The 13,913-nt window shown below is 39.3% G+C and overlaps 1 protein-coding gene across 2 annotated transcripts in view; it reads right to left on the bottom strand.

Moving 5' to 3' along the window:
• ANKRD33B (ankyrin repeat domain 33B) overlaps window positions 1-13,913 on the bottom strand; it is a 47,780-nt gene that overhangs the window by 11,286 nt on the left and 22,581 nt on the right. For both annotated transcript variants that reach the window (XM_071553014.1, XM_071553015.1), the window contains exon 2: window positions 4,850-4,979. In XM_071553014.1, coding sequence (XP_071409115.1) covers window positions 4,850-4,979 — 130 coding nt within the window. The remainder of the gene's footprint in view (window positions 1-4,849; window positions 4,980-13,913) is intronic.

The following is a 13,913-nucleotide window of genomic DNA, read 5'->3' as shown; positions in this document are numbered from 1 at the left end:
GCATTATTGCAATCAAGTATTAACCAACTGAGCTAATCTCAGGATGGCCCCTCACCAGGGGGAATTGACTTCAAAGGTTCAGCTTTTTCCCTCCTCTGGTAAAACAGAGCCTTACAATCAGTGCTTCATTAAAAAGCGATGATCATGCATAGTTCTTCCAGCCAATAGTACAAAAAAACATATCAGACCTGATATGAAAGAACTATTTTGTGTAGGATCTCACATTTTTATTTTTCCATCTGACAGCGTAAACTCATTTGTCTACTCACCAGCAATAGGAAAATGGGGCTGAAGTTCAGTTTTGGTAGTAAAAACTTAAGTTCTGTTTCTAAGTTCTGTTGCCATTTGTGTGCTTTGTATGCCAGGATAACTGGTGTCAGCAAGGGCATACTGAGGAGCTGAAGCCATCTCTGGCTAAATGGTTGGAAGACCAATTAAGACATCAAATCTTTATAATTGGACTATCAGACAAATAGCTAGTGCCATTATGACTCATTTAAAACAGTTTTCCCTTCACTTGTCAATCATTTTATGATGCTTTGATGCTTTATAAAATAATGCAGTCTGTCAGGCAGCTGCAACAATCACAATTTAATTACTAGGAGCTGTAAAAATATTCTCTCATATCACTCTGCAGTCTAGCTGAATGTTCTGTGATGCATGACATTCAAATTCATCTAGAAATGTTACTGAAGCAGATTATAATTCATACAGGACAATTTAAAAAGTCTATAATGTCACATCTGGTGCAGACTTAATCAGCAGGCGCTTTGTACCAACACAGTCCTGCATTCACTTTGAAAAACAAGTTAAGAAAATCTTTAATGATTATTTTAAGATGTTTTGCAGGTGTTACTCTTTCTGTCCCATAATTTTTTGTATTCTGCTACCTTTTTGCATAACTGGAGACTCTCCTAAAACCTAAGCAGATGTAGAGATAGTGCAGATCAGCTGACAAACTCCAGAGTCAGAGAAAACCAAATAAAGAGCTCCCTGTACCTTGTGCAGTTTGATGAGAATGAAATACAAAGATTCAGCAAACCACAATAAGAAGAACAAACCAAAAGTGAACAGGGTTCAGAGCAGGATCAAGTGACCTGGTCCTGCTTACTCAATACAGAAATTTCAGCTTCAGGCATAAGATAGAATCCTAGTAGGGTGTTGGTTACTTCTGGGAGAATCTTTGTACCCAAACTGTTTTGCAGGACACGCTCTGTTTCACTGGCGTAGAGCATGTGTCTCCATGAAGGCTTTGGAACAGCTGAAATACTGCTTTGTGACCACAGAAACCAGAGACAAAGTGAAACAAGGAGAAATAATAGAATGGAAGATATTTCAGCACTTATTACATCACTAATGATGTTCTTTCCTTTGCCAAAAGTATAATTGCAGTAAGAGAGAGTTTGTAAATCTGGGGTAATCCTAAAAGTTAATCCTGAAAGACCTTGCTCAACCTCAGCTCTCCAGGGGACTACAGATGGCCTCAACTGAGACAGAAAAAAATGCCAGCAACAAAATAAAGAAAATTAAGACGCTTGTGATTCTCAGGAGTTTTGTGTCTCAGGGATTCCTGAGAACCACTTCAATTTTAACCAGCAAGATCTTCTATCCTCTGAGGTTTGCTTCAGATTCCTAGTTCAAACAGATATAAAATTCAAAGCAAAACTCAGAGCTGCCAAGTTTTTGTTCAATCCCTGTCATACGCTTTTGATTAAAGGCCATGGAGTTTGTTCTGGTTCTCCTGTGTCTTGGTGCACTAACAGGGTGTGCCTAAATCATAAACCAGGTGATTTTTCTGTGATGTAAAGTCTGCTATGAAAGCCATATGCAGCTCTAAAATAAATGAGCCTGGCCTCAGCCACTTTGGTGATACTGAATTCAAATCAGGCTTTTGCTGTTTGCAAGCCAGATCTATCTTCTACCAGAACTGGCATGCTAAGGGTACACTTCTCCTCCCTGTGAGCCATATTTAGAGATCAGCACAGATGTCTGTAATAGCTTAATTCACTTAATTGCTGCCACAAAGGAAATGCCTATAATGATGACAATATTACCTAATAATCTATGTATTACAGGCAGAAGGATATGCTGCATAGTAAGGAAGATACTTTATCAAATAATATTGAAATTTGAATTGTACCTGCAAAACACTTTTGTTCAGTTTGTGGGAGGAGAATGCTCTCTCACACATGGATGGAATAAAACACACCCAGAACGCTTTACCCTCTGGGTGTTTTAGGTATTTGTGTTCTTATGTCTTTCCTAATGAACAGAAGCTGGGATAACTTCTAATTTTGTGTTCCCAACTCTACAGCCTTGCCCCAAACTGATCCCTGTAATATAAAATATCTGTACTATGCAATCAAATACGACTCTCTCTGAACATCAGTGCATGCCAATCACCTTACACTGATGTAACTATGTCCCCATCAGCAGCAGAACAGAGAAGAAAAAAAGAAGTAATACTCCTCCTTTTCCCTTTATTTTTTAAATCAGTCTCCTTTCTCTCTTTCTTTGCACTTGTTATTTCAATCTCTCATTTGCATCAATCTCCCATTTTTTCCTACATGGTCCTCATAATGACGTTTAATCATTTTGCTTCTGCTTCAACAACATCGCCAGTGGTTTCTGGGCACCACCTGCTGCAGACTGCAACAAATTTATGGTTTTGGAAGGCAAGCTCTCTTTGGGAAAGGATGTGAGAAGTAGGAAATATTGAGAAACCAAGTAAACAGACCAATTTTCAAACCTGAAATTTACACACAAAGCAGAGCACTTTGCCTGTGGTTATTTTTCTCCACTATTAAGCTTGTTAAGAAAGCCCTGCTTTTCACTGATCCCTCCAACCTGTGTTTCTCAGGTCAGCCCATGCAGGAAACTTCAACTTTAGATATGTTTTTTTGAAGGATGAGATTTTGAAATTATCAAAACTTTCCATAAGAAACCCCACACTTTTGGTATAAATAACAGTGATCTCAGAATAATTTATTTTGCAAAAATGTTATAATTTTTATGGTCTAAAGTTAAAAAACCCCACAACAAATAAATTGTCCACTAAAGGCAAGCTTGCATAAGCTTTGCTTTCAGATCTGTACAATACACTGCACAGCATTACTACTTAACATTCAGCAATAATTAAGCAGCATCTATTGCACTGTAGCTCCTCTGGTTGCAATGTTAACCTCACAGTAATCTCTATTAACACTAGAGCATCCTGTGATAATTAATTAAATAACTGGGGCAAACACTGTAGCTCAGGATTAACACAGGCAGGGGAAAACATCCAAGTTGTTGCGGGTTTGTATAAGCTTCTGCTGACTACAGTAATTTCCAGTTGCTTTGGGGATCAATAGCAAGTACTGGCAGAGAGTGTCAAGTCAATGTCAGCACACTGGATTAATTCTGAGCTCATTATCGTGAGTTATAAAGGTCAGGAAGGAGTCAGTGTTAAACCTTTTGTAGTCCAAATTTATATTAGGGCAGATAAATAAAAGTAGATTAGTGTTTTGGAGACTTCTCCACTCTCTTTGGAAAGCTACTATACTCGTGACTTTGCTATGAATGTGATTGCTGTGGTCACAGTTCTTTCTTCTGGTATTGAAGACCCATCTAGCAGTGACTTCTTTAGCAGAGTTCACTTTCTGGTACAACACAAAGCAAAGCTGGGTACTGCCTGGAAATGTCCAGTGGCACTGGGACTAAATTAACATGAAAATGGTACTGCTCCAATCTTTAGACATGGTTTGTAATGGCCATTGACATTTCCAGATGGATTTTTTTTCCTTCAAGCAGCCAGCCTCTGGGAGTGAGTACTATGTCCCATGAACTTCCACAAACATCCCATACTCTTCATCAGTCAGAAAACAGGATAAAGACCAGGTGTGCATTTGCCTGCAAAGTCACTGCCTTTGTGGAGCATGCTGGAGGGATGCAAAGAAAACCAGGAATGCAGAGCTAGGTCGGCATTGGATAAAAAAGTGATGGCATCCTTGGTGAAATTTTTCCTGATTTTCAGCACTTTGTTAAAAGAAACACTCGTAAGAGAAAACTAAAGCTTCCCTTAAAGACTAAAGCACAGTCTTTCAGTTTTAACAGAAACAATCAACTAATTGTTTTTTAATTGTACACTTGAAACTAGTAATTCTCTTGGGAGTTTCTCTTCCATTTAAGTGATCTGTTACACTCATTCACTGAATATAACCATTCTGAGTGGTATAAAAGAAAGCCTGGGGCTAAACCTGCTCTCACTCCTGTTTGCATCAGGATTAACATGGTCGGTGTCAGTATCAGTCTGTTATCAAAAGAGCACTGGCAAACACTACATCCTGCTGAGGACGTTTTGCTTTTAACTATGCAGTGAATGAAGAATATCTTTGCAGATAAGATACTTCTTAATGATTATACATTTTCCTACAGTCAGAAACTACTATAGACCCACTGAGGTAGGTTTAACAAGCATGGGAGAAAAGGTGATGTGAGCAATAACACAGCATTATTACATGTCCACAGTGTTCACTTATTGCTCTCCAGAGCAAACAGAGGAAAATAAGCTTAAAGGAACAAAGCAGTATAGTATATGCACACTTTAGAAAATATTTTCTTTATTTTTAAAATGAAAATAATGGCATATACTAGAAATGACAGCTTTTGCTTTCTTAATCTACTGGATAAATATTACTACAGATTAATTAGTTCAAAGAAAATAATTACAATCTTAGTGGGTTTGGCCAGGATTATTTTATGCAGACTAATTTCTTTTAGTGATTGGAAAAAAAAATCTAAAAACAATAACCCAAACACACAGTCCTCCCAAGACCCTGCATGTAAGAGGTGACACAGAGAGCCTTACCTGCCTGTGCAGCTGTAATTAGAGCCGTGTTCCCTTCGTTGTCCTGCCAGTTCACGTCAAGGTGAGGGCATTGTGCTAAGGCTATTACAATATCCACATAACCTTGGTAACAGGCAACGATGAGACCATTCTGTAAGTAAAATACAAAGTGACAGGAAGGTTTACCAGACTCAGAAAAGTTCAGTGAAGAAGAATAACTAGTCTGCCTTCATTTTTTTTCCAGACTGAAGAACTGAAAAGGTATAACTAGTGATTAGCTCCAGGCACAACATTGAGATCCAAAACACTACTTTTTATCTCTGCCCTTTGGCAAGTTAACATTCGATACTCCTCAGAAATACCTAAGGGAGTAGGTATTACATTAAGCTACATGCAAAGTAACTGCTTATAAATGGCTTATGCTTATATGGTTATATAGTCTATATCCAAATGGGAATAAATCTGATTTTATTATATAATAAAATGAACCCAGCAGGTAAGATGAACTGGACCTGCTCTGAATATTAATTCTCTGAAAAACAACTACTTGTTCTCTGAAGGGGAACTGGTAGGCAGGAGTTGTGTTCATACTGCCTGTTGCTATCTTTAAATACTTCAGGTTTACCATTAGAACTACATCTCCTTTTTTATATAATCATAAATAAAATTAAATTGCTTTTAGAGTTCCTGTTTAATGTGCTTTATGACAGCTGGAACCTGTAAAACTTTCAGGAGGAAGCCAAGCCAGGAGTAACTACACTTGGTACCCAGATAGCATTTAACTCCACAGGGACAGAGCTGACAGTTTCCCTAAAATACACTTGTCATAAATTAAATGGAACTGCAGTACTTTTTCCTGGCTGCTCACTTGACCACTAGGATGAAAGCCACTGTCTCCAGTCCTCAGGCTTACTGGGGCAGCTACTGCACGGGGCTGGTGTGTGCAGAGCAGGCAGGTGCAGAGAAATCAGTGCTCCCTGTGCTCCCTCTTCACTGCCAGCACATAACTCTGTCTACTTGAGCTCAGCATCAGTAGCTGACTACCAAAAAGATAAGGGCAGAGGCACAAACATCAAACTCTCTGGTAAACCTGTCTGCCTAAAATGTACTGACACAGACACGTTGCAAGTTCATAACCACAAAGAACTAGCCAGAAGGAGACTCTCATTATAAAAGCAGAATAGGCCCACGCTGACTCCATCATTTTTTGAAGAAGCTCTTACCTACACATTCTCTGTGTTTCTTTTCCCCATGGACACTACCAGGACACAGACATCCACCAAATGAAAACTGTGGCTTCTGCCCTATTGTCAATATAACTATTTAGTTATTATTTCAGTGTCCTGTTTCACTGTTATTCTGGATAGTTCTGCTGGCTGAGGTGGCAAACAACTTCATTAAGATGCAGAAGCAAAGCCAACTTTTTAGGCTGTTCACAGCCTATGTCAGCTGTTTCTCAATTACATCTTTCAATAAAATAATTACTCTGGTTTTTTTTATTCTCAAGTCACTCTTGTCCTCAGCATGAAGCAACACCCACCACTGCTTTGTGAAGAGCATCTCCATTTCCTTGTGAAGAACCTGTACTACTTCAAAGCCTTCTATTGGAATTGTATGGAGGATTCTTTTAAAAGCAATTTTTTTCAAATATATATATAAATTTTCACTAAAATGTATCTACTTTCCTGGTGTGATCGTGCAGATTAATTCAAGTGTTACTACAATGCCATAGCTTTTAGCTTTTAAAAAAGTGTGTCAGTATCCACTTGGTGAGGACTTGAGCTTTATTTTAGTTCTTTAATAATTTCATTTTTCATCCAATGTTCAGGATATAAGTCTTTACAATTCCAACAGCTCTGCAGATTTAAAAAACACTACTCAATCATTCAGTAAAATGTCAGTTACTAATGATAGCAGAAAATTAAGTTTGTAATAGTTTGGAGACCTAAAACTTTTGACAATGAGAAGGGAGATCCTACGTTCACTTTAAAAAATGGCATTCTTTAAGAGAGTGGTAGTTTCAAATAAGTTGTAAGAATAAAGTAGCTTTCATCTCTAATCAAAAATAAACTGTATCACCCAGTACCCGGAGGATATTTTTACAGTATATTTTCACTGATCATTTTGGTGTTCTAAAAATATTTACTAGATGCTTAAAAAACAAAACCAAACAAACAAAAAGTTCTTCTTTTGCTCTGTAAAAAAAAAAAAAAGCAAACAGTAAATGAGTAAAATTAAAATATTGTAAAAATACAGTAATTTTAAAAAAACTAATAATGAATAAAAAACATTAGCTCCTTTTTTGTGAGAGATTTTTGCATTACAGTGTTTAGGGATTTTTGTCCTACTTTTAGTGGGTATGTCCATCAGATAGGATCTAATGCATCTATTGCTGGTGTTCTGATTTCAGCAGATATGAGACACAAATTATCTCAAAATCAATCAAACTCATTCCCCATTCTGAGTTTACAAACCAGAAGGATTACTGAGGTATCAACATTTTCTGAAGTTTATTTTGCAAAGATGCTATCAAAGACCGCTTGCTTAAGGATAAAGAAAGGCAACAGAGAGTAGGAGCTTTCTGAGAGATTATATGATGCAGTAGCATGGAAAATCATTCTTGAAAGATGGTTATACAAATGTGAAGTGAGTCAGGTAAGAGTGTGAGAACCTGATGTTCATATCTTTTTTTTAGCTCCCATTTCTTTTTTTTTTCCATTTCTGGCCTTGTCTGCATTCTTCTTGCTGAAAGTTAGTACAAGCAGATTAGGCAGTGTGTACAATCAGTCAATAACAATGTGAGTTATTAGTCTGGAATCTTTACATTCATATCCAATAAATAGCATAATACATTAAAAAGTCCTTCAACATTCTCAATTAATAAATATAAGTGATACAAAATTGCTTTCAGCGAACTGCCTTTGAAGACATCAGTAAAGCAGTAGCCTGTGACACATACGTCTGCAGGAAAATATAGTTGAGCAGTTAATATATTTTTAAAAGATAAAAATAACTATATTTTAGTTTAAAAATACTTAACCTGAGCAACCTGGCTGCTCTGAGAAGAGAGATGACATTAATGTTCTATCAAGGCATAAATTATTCTGCTCCTCATATGAGGGTCATGGTGCAATCAGGAAGTGGCCAGTGTACATGGGAAGAAAATGTATTTTTTAAATTGAATTTTACTATTATTTTTGGCAGTAAGAGTCATTCTCAGAAATACTCATTACATGTGAAAGCTTTGGGAGAAAGAAAGATTGATGATTCTTAAAAGTGTGTCCTCTCCCTCAGACTCAACAGCATCTGTCAACAGCAATCTTTCCACTCTCCTCCCTTTCATATATCCTCAGCCACCACTTATTTTAAATCATAATAAAACCTCAAACTATTCCCATTAATATACAATAATCATTATCAATTATTAAATGGCATAACTGTACTTATGTCACAGCATATCTCTGTTTTTCAAGGACTTGCTCTCTCCCTTTCAGTGGCCAGGGTTGCTCCCAGAGCAAGGAAACAAGACAGGCAAAAAAAATCTGCCTTAATCCTCTGTGCAGAAGAGACCTTAAACATGAAACAAGATTTGCAACAGATCCTATTTAGTTTTTCAAATATCCATGCTCTGTGTGACAAACAGGAAAGCATGAGTCATCCATCACACCAACTGCATTAACATTTACTGTCGTTTATTCCATGTAAGAGGTTGTCAAAAGTTAGCTCAGTAACTTTTTCTCCCCCCAGGTTTAAGCCACAATACTTCCAGGTGTTGAGGGCTCTATCTTTCCTCTGTGGAATATTTGGCATTTCACAGAACTTTCCTACAGTTTTTCTGTGGTATATGACATACTTGAGTTTTCTGTATTTAGCATAGTTTTGAAAGATGACCCTTCATTTTGAAGTGACAGAGCAAAATTAGCAATACTTTATTTAGAATATATGACAAAACCATCAGTCTGGGGTAAATTACCTATTTATTATTATAACTGATTTTCTTATTTTCTTCTCAGAGTATATAAATGGACATTTCGATGGACTACAAGAAGTTAATCAGATGTTGCAAAACCTTTTTCAAGCAGTGCATCTTTCAATTCTGTTTAAACTGATTATTCCTCATGTGCCTTTGATTTCATATAAGACTGGAATAATGCTGCCATTACGAAAATAAACTCTGCTTTGCCCAGCTGTGTTGGCTGATGACATAACAAGGTGTATAAGTGAGGTCATGGATATCTCAGGAGACAATTTTATAAATCAAATACTATGACAAAATTACAGATGCAGGGTTAATTATACACTAGATCATTGCAGATAATAGAGATCACAAAACTAGAGGGTCAATAAGGAACGCAAGTTTAACAGTGGGCAAATCACATACAGCTTGCAATTAATTTAGCTTTTTAAAAAATCTCTTCAGGCAACTTATTTTTCACCAAAATGCTGACAATGAACACAGCTTTTTACAGTTTTTTTGCCTATTTTCTCAGACAAAAAGAATCTGCCAAAAGACTGAATTGGTATTACCCATTGTCCTTTATAAGCACCTTGATAAGCAACTGTCCAGTTTTCTTTGCATTAATTAATGACAATTCTGCGAGGTTGGTTTACCCACATATAATTTAATTAAAAGAGATAATGATTCATTGTAATCCACAATCACATGCAAGGAAAAGCATGGAAATTAAGTCAAAGTAAAAAAGATATCACATAAAAATATAAGTAGTAGAAGTGAAAGCATAATAAAAGATAAAGAAATAAAAACTTGCGTTTAATTTTTTCTTGTTGACTGGCTAAAATAATAATTAATATATTTAATATCATGTGTTAATATAAAATTCACTATTATATCAGAATTTAATTTTTACCCACTAAAACATAACTCATATACAAAGCAAAAAACAAATTAAAATCAGGTCAGATATTTCAGAATAAATCTCCCAAAATCATTTGAGGGAAATTCTGATCTCCAGTAAAAACTCTAAAACTCCATGAAACTTGGCTTAACACAGATTCTAAATTTACAGTGTACTAAGAAAGAGCAAAGGTTAACACTGAGCACTACTATAGACTATATATTAATTTCTGTATCGGGCAGAAAACCCTCCAGTCTACATAAGGCAATCTGAGAAACTTTCAGAAGTGGCTTGAGCTTGTATTATATTTGGATTAAGTTGATTAGTTCAACAGTGATGGGGATGAGGTAATTTTTCAGGTCATCAGCCCCATGCGAAGTGATGTTTATGTGCTACAGAAATCCACCAAGCACATCAGCTTTAATATTATTTGCACAAAATAATTTAGGCTGCAACAGTTAATCACATACAAATTTGTATTGGGAAAATAAAAAAAAAAAAGAACTGGTAATTTAAATAAATTCTGTCCAACTATTGCTTGGACAAAACTCCACGTGCCTGGAGCAGGTATGGGAGGAAAGGTTAATTTTGCCAGGAAAAGTGATCAGAGAAGTACAAAAGGGTATTCAAGCAGAGGTAGAGCATCAGCATGCTAAACTCACTGCCTGTTCTGCAGGGGAACTTAGTAGCCAAAAGCACAATCCTGTATCCCAAAGCACGCTCAAATGGCACTGCCTCTTCCTGTGCCCAAATACTGAACGCACAACATTGCTCCCTTTGCTTGTAGCGTTATCAGCACTCACAGATTCATTTCGTAGCAGGAACTGCACTCCACTACGTAAAAACACAGGCCAGTCCGTGGACATGCAGATGATGATCCACCATTTTTCCCCTCCATTTTTTGGGGTATGTTCAATTTCACTTATTTCGTAAACACCTCTTGAATCAGTCAAGTCACATGTTTTTAAGTAAAGGTATGGCTTAGTATATGTATCATCTCTGCAGAAATCCTTAGTTAATCTATTCTAATCCAAATCTCCATGATCACCTCTAAAAATAGGCCCAGGAAAGTTCATTTTACTGTGCCTGCAAAAGCTTGCCTTACACAATGAAGAAAACCGGTGCTGCTTGTGTAATAAATCAGCCAACAGGAAAAGGTAATAAAAATAGTGTGACTTTCCTTATTTACTAACATACATTGTCTGAATCAGTTTCAGAATCACTGGTGATATAAGCAGCTGACAGAAACGTTGGGAAGTAACTGTCAAGAGCCATAAAGCCCATACAAGACAAATAAACACATGCTGTGTAGTGAGAGATATTCCAGTTGGTGGGATATATAGAAGTAATTTTTTTTTATCATATGGCAATACTGATACTTATGAGAGATTAACCCTTCTCTGTATTTTTTTAATATCAAGACGCATAATAAAAGCAAATGGAAAATCTAAACCCCTTGAGCTGATGGGGATTTAATGGTTGTATATTGCTCCAGAGGAAGATGAAACATGTGCCCCACTCCTGCACTGCCCCGCAACTCCCAACAGCAGTCATCTAAGCCTCTTGGCACAGCTCTCTCGACTGAAGTTGCAGGGAGAGGACAACTAAAAAGTCAGATGATTTTCAACACATGGGAAGCCTGATGGGAGATAAAATGGACCACTAGATGAAAAGTAGTGACACTTTTTTTCTTCTCGTTCCTGTGGGTAGTTCTTATCTTCCCTCGAGGCAAAGTCCAGGTCAGGCAACACCTGGGCACTCAGGAGTCCTGCTCATAGAATCATAGAATCGATTGGGTTGGAAAAGACCTCCAAGATCATCAAGTCCAACCCTTAGTCCAACTCCAGTCCATTTACTAGATCATGGCACTCAGTGTCACATCCAATCTCAGTTTAAAAATCTCTAGGGATGGTGAATCCACCACCTCTCTGGGCAGGCCATTCCAATGCCTGATTACTCTCTCTGGAAAGAATTTTTTTTCTGATTTCCAACTAAAATTTCCCCTGGCAGAGCTTAAGCCTGTGCCCCCTTGTCCTATTGCTGAGTGCCTGGGAGAAGAGACCAGCCCCCACCTGGCTAGAACTTCCCTTCAGGTAGTTCTAGACAGTGATGAGGTCACCTCTGAGTCTCCTCTTCTCCAGGCTAAACAACCCCAGCTCCCTCAGCCTCTCCCCATAGGGCTTGTGCTCCAGTCCCTTCACCAGCCTTGTTGCTCTTCTCTGGACTCACTCCAGCACCTCAATATCCTTTCTGAACTGAGGGGCCCAGAACTGAACACAGTACTCAAGGTATGGCCTCACCAACGCAGAGCACAGGGGGAGGATCACTGCCCTGGTCCCGCTGGCCACGCTATTTTTGATACAGGACAGGATCCCATTGGCCTTCTTGGCCACATGGGCACACCGTTGGCTCATGTTGACCTTCCTGTCAATTAGTACTCCAAGGTCCCTTTCTGCCTGGCTGCTCTCCAGCCACTCTGTGCCTGGCCTGTAGCACTGCAGGGGGTTGTTGTGGCCAAAGTGCAGGACCCGGCACTTGGCCTTGTTGAACTTCATCCCATTGGAATCAGCCCATCTCTCAAGTCTATCCAGATCCCTCTGCAGAGCCCTCCTGCCTTCCAGCAGATCGACACTCCCTCCCAGCTGGGTGTCATCAGCAAATTTGCTGATGATGGACTCAATCCCCTCATCTAAATCATCAATAAAGATGTTAAACAGGACTGGACCCAACACAGACCCCTGGGGAACACCACTGGTGACCGGCCGCCAGCTGGATGCAGCTCCATTCACCAGCACTCTCTGGGCCCGACCCTCCAGCCAGCTCCTAATCCAGGAGAGGGTACACTTGTCCAGGCCATGGGCTACCAGCTTTTCCAGGAGTATATTATGGGAGACAGTGTCAAAGGCCTTGCTGAAGTCCAGATAGACCACATCCACAGCCTTCCCCTCATCCACCAGGTGGGTCACCTGATTGTAAAAAGAGATCAGGTTGGTCAGACAGGACCTGCCCCTCCTAAACCCATGCTGGCTGGGTCTAATCCCTTGTCCACCCTGAAGGTGCTGTGTGATTGCACTCAGGATGAACTGCTCCATAACCCTGCCAGGCACGGAGGTCAGGCTGACAGGCCTGTAGTTGCCAGGGTCCTGCTTGTAGCCCTTTTTGTGGATTGGGGGGACATTCGCCAACCTCCAATCATCTGGGACCTCCCCAGAGAGCCAGGACTGTTGGAAGATGATGGAGAGCGGTTTGGCAAGCTCTTCTGCCAGCTCCCTCATCACCCTGGGATGCATCCCATCTGGTCCCATAGACTTGTTAGGATGCAGCTGGCTCAGTAAGTCAGTAACTATATCCTCCTGGAATACAGGAGGGCTATTCAGCTCCCTCTCCCTGTCCACCAGCTCCAGAGGCCAGTTGTCTTGAGGGCCACCTGTCTTACTGGTGAAAACTGAGGCAAAGTAGGTGTTAAGTACCTCAACCTTCTCCTCATCTTCCTTAACTATATTTCCCTTCAAGTCCAACAGAGAATGGAGGTTTTCCTTGCCCCTCCTTTTGTTATTAATGTATTTATAAAAAGGCTTTTTGTTATCCCTAACTGAAATAGCCAAATTTACTTCAAATTCCACTTTTCTTTCCCTAATTTTTTTCCTGCATGACCTAGCTCTATCTGTAAATTCTTCATAAGTAGCCAGCCCTTTTTTCCAGTCTGCAAACTTTCTTTTTATCCCTGATTTCTTTCAGAATCTCCCTATTTAACCAAGCTGGTTGTCTTCCCCTCCGGCTGGCCTTTTGGCACACTGGTATAGCCTGTTGCTGTGCATTCAAAATTTCCTTCTTAAAACATGTCCATCCCTCCTGGACCCCCTTGCCTTTAAGGGTTGTTTCCCTGGGTATGCTCTGAATCAGTTTTCTAAATAGGCCAAAATCTGCTCTCCGGAAGTCCAAAGTAGAGGTTTTAATGGTGGCTCTCCTTACATCCCTGAGGACTGAAAATTCTATTATTTCATGGTCACTATGCCCCAGGCGGCCTCCAACCACTACATCATCTACCAGCCCCTCTCTGTTTGTAAACAGTAGGTCTAGCAGGGCCTTACCCCTGGTAGGCTCATTTACCAGTTGATGAAGGAAATTGTCCTCTATACACTCCAGGAACCTCCTTGACTGCCTCTTCTCTGCAGTATGAAGCTCCCAGCAGATATCTGGCAGGTTAAAGTCACCCACAAGAACAAGGG

Source organism: Pithys albifrons, chromosome 4, assembly GCF_047495875.1.
Source record: "Pithys albifrons albifrons isolate INPA30051 chromosome 4, PitAlb_v1, whole genome shotgun sequence".
Classification (NCBI taxonomy): Eukaryota; Metazoa; Chordata; class Aves; order Passeriformes; family Thamnophilidae; genus Pithys; species Pithys albifrons.
The sequence above is the reverse complement of the archived record's forward strand: the minus strand, read 5'-3'. Positions and strand labels throughout refer to the sequence as shown.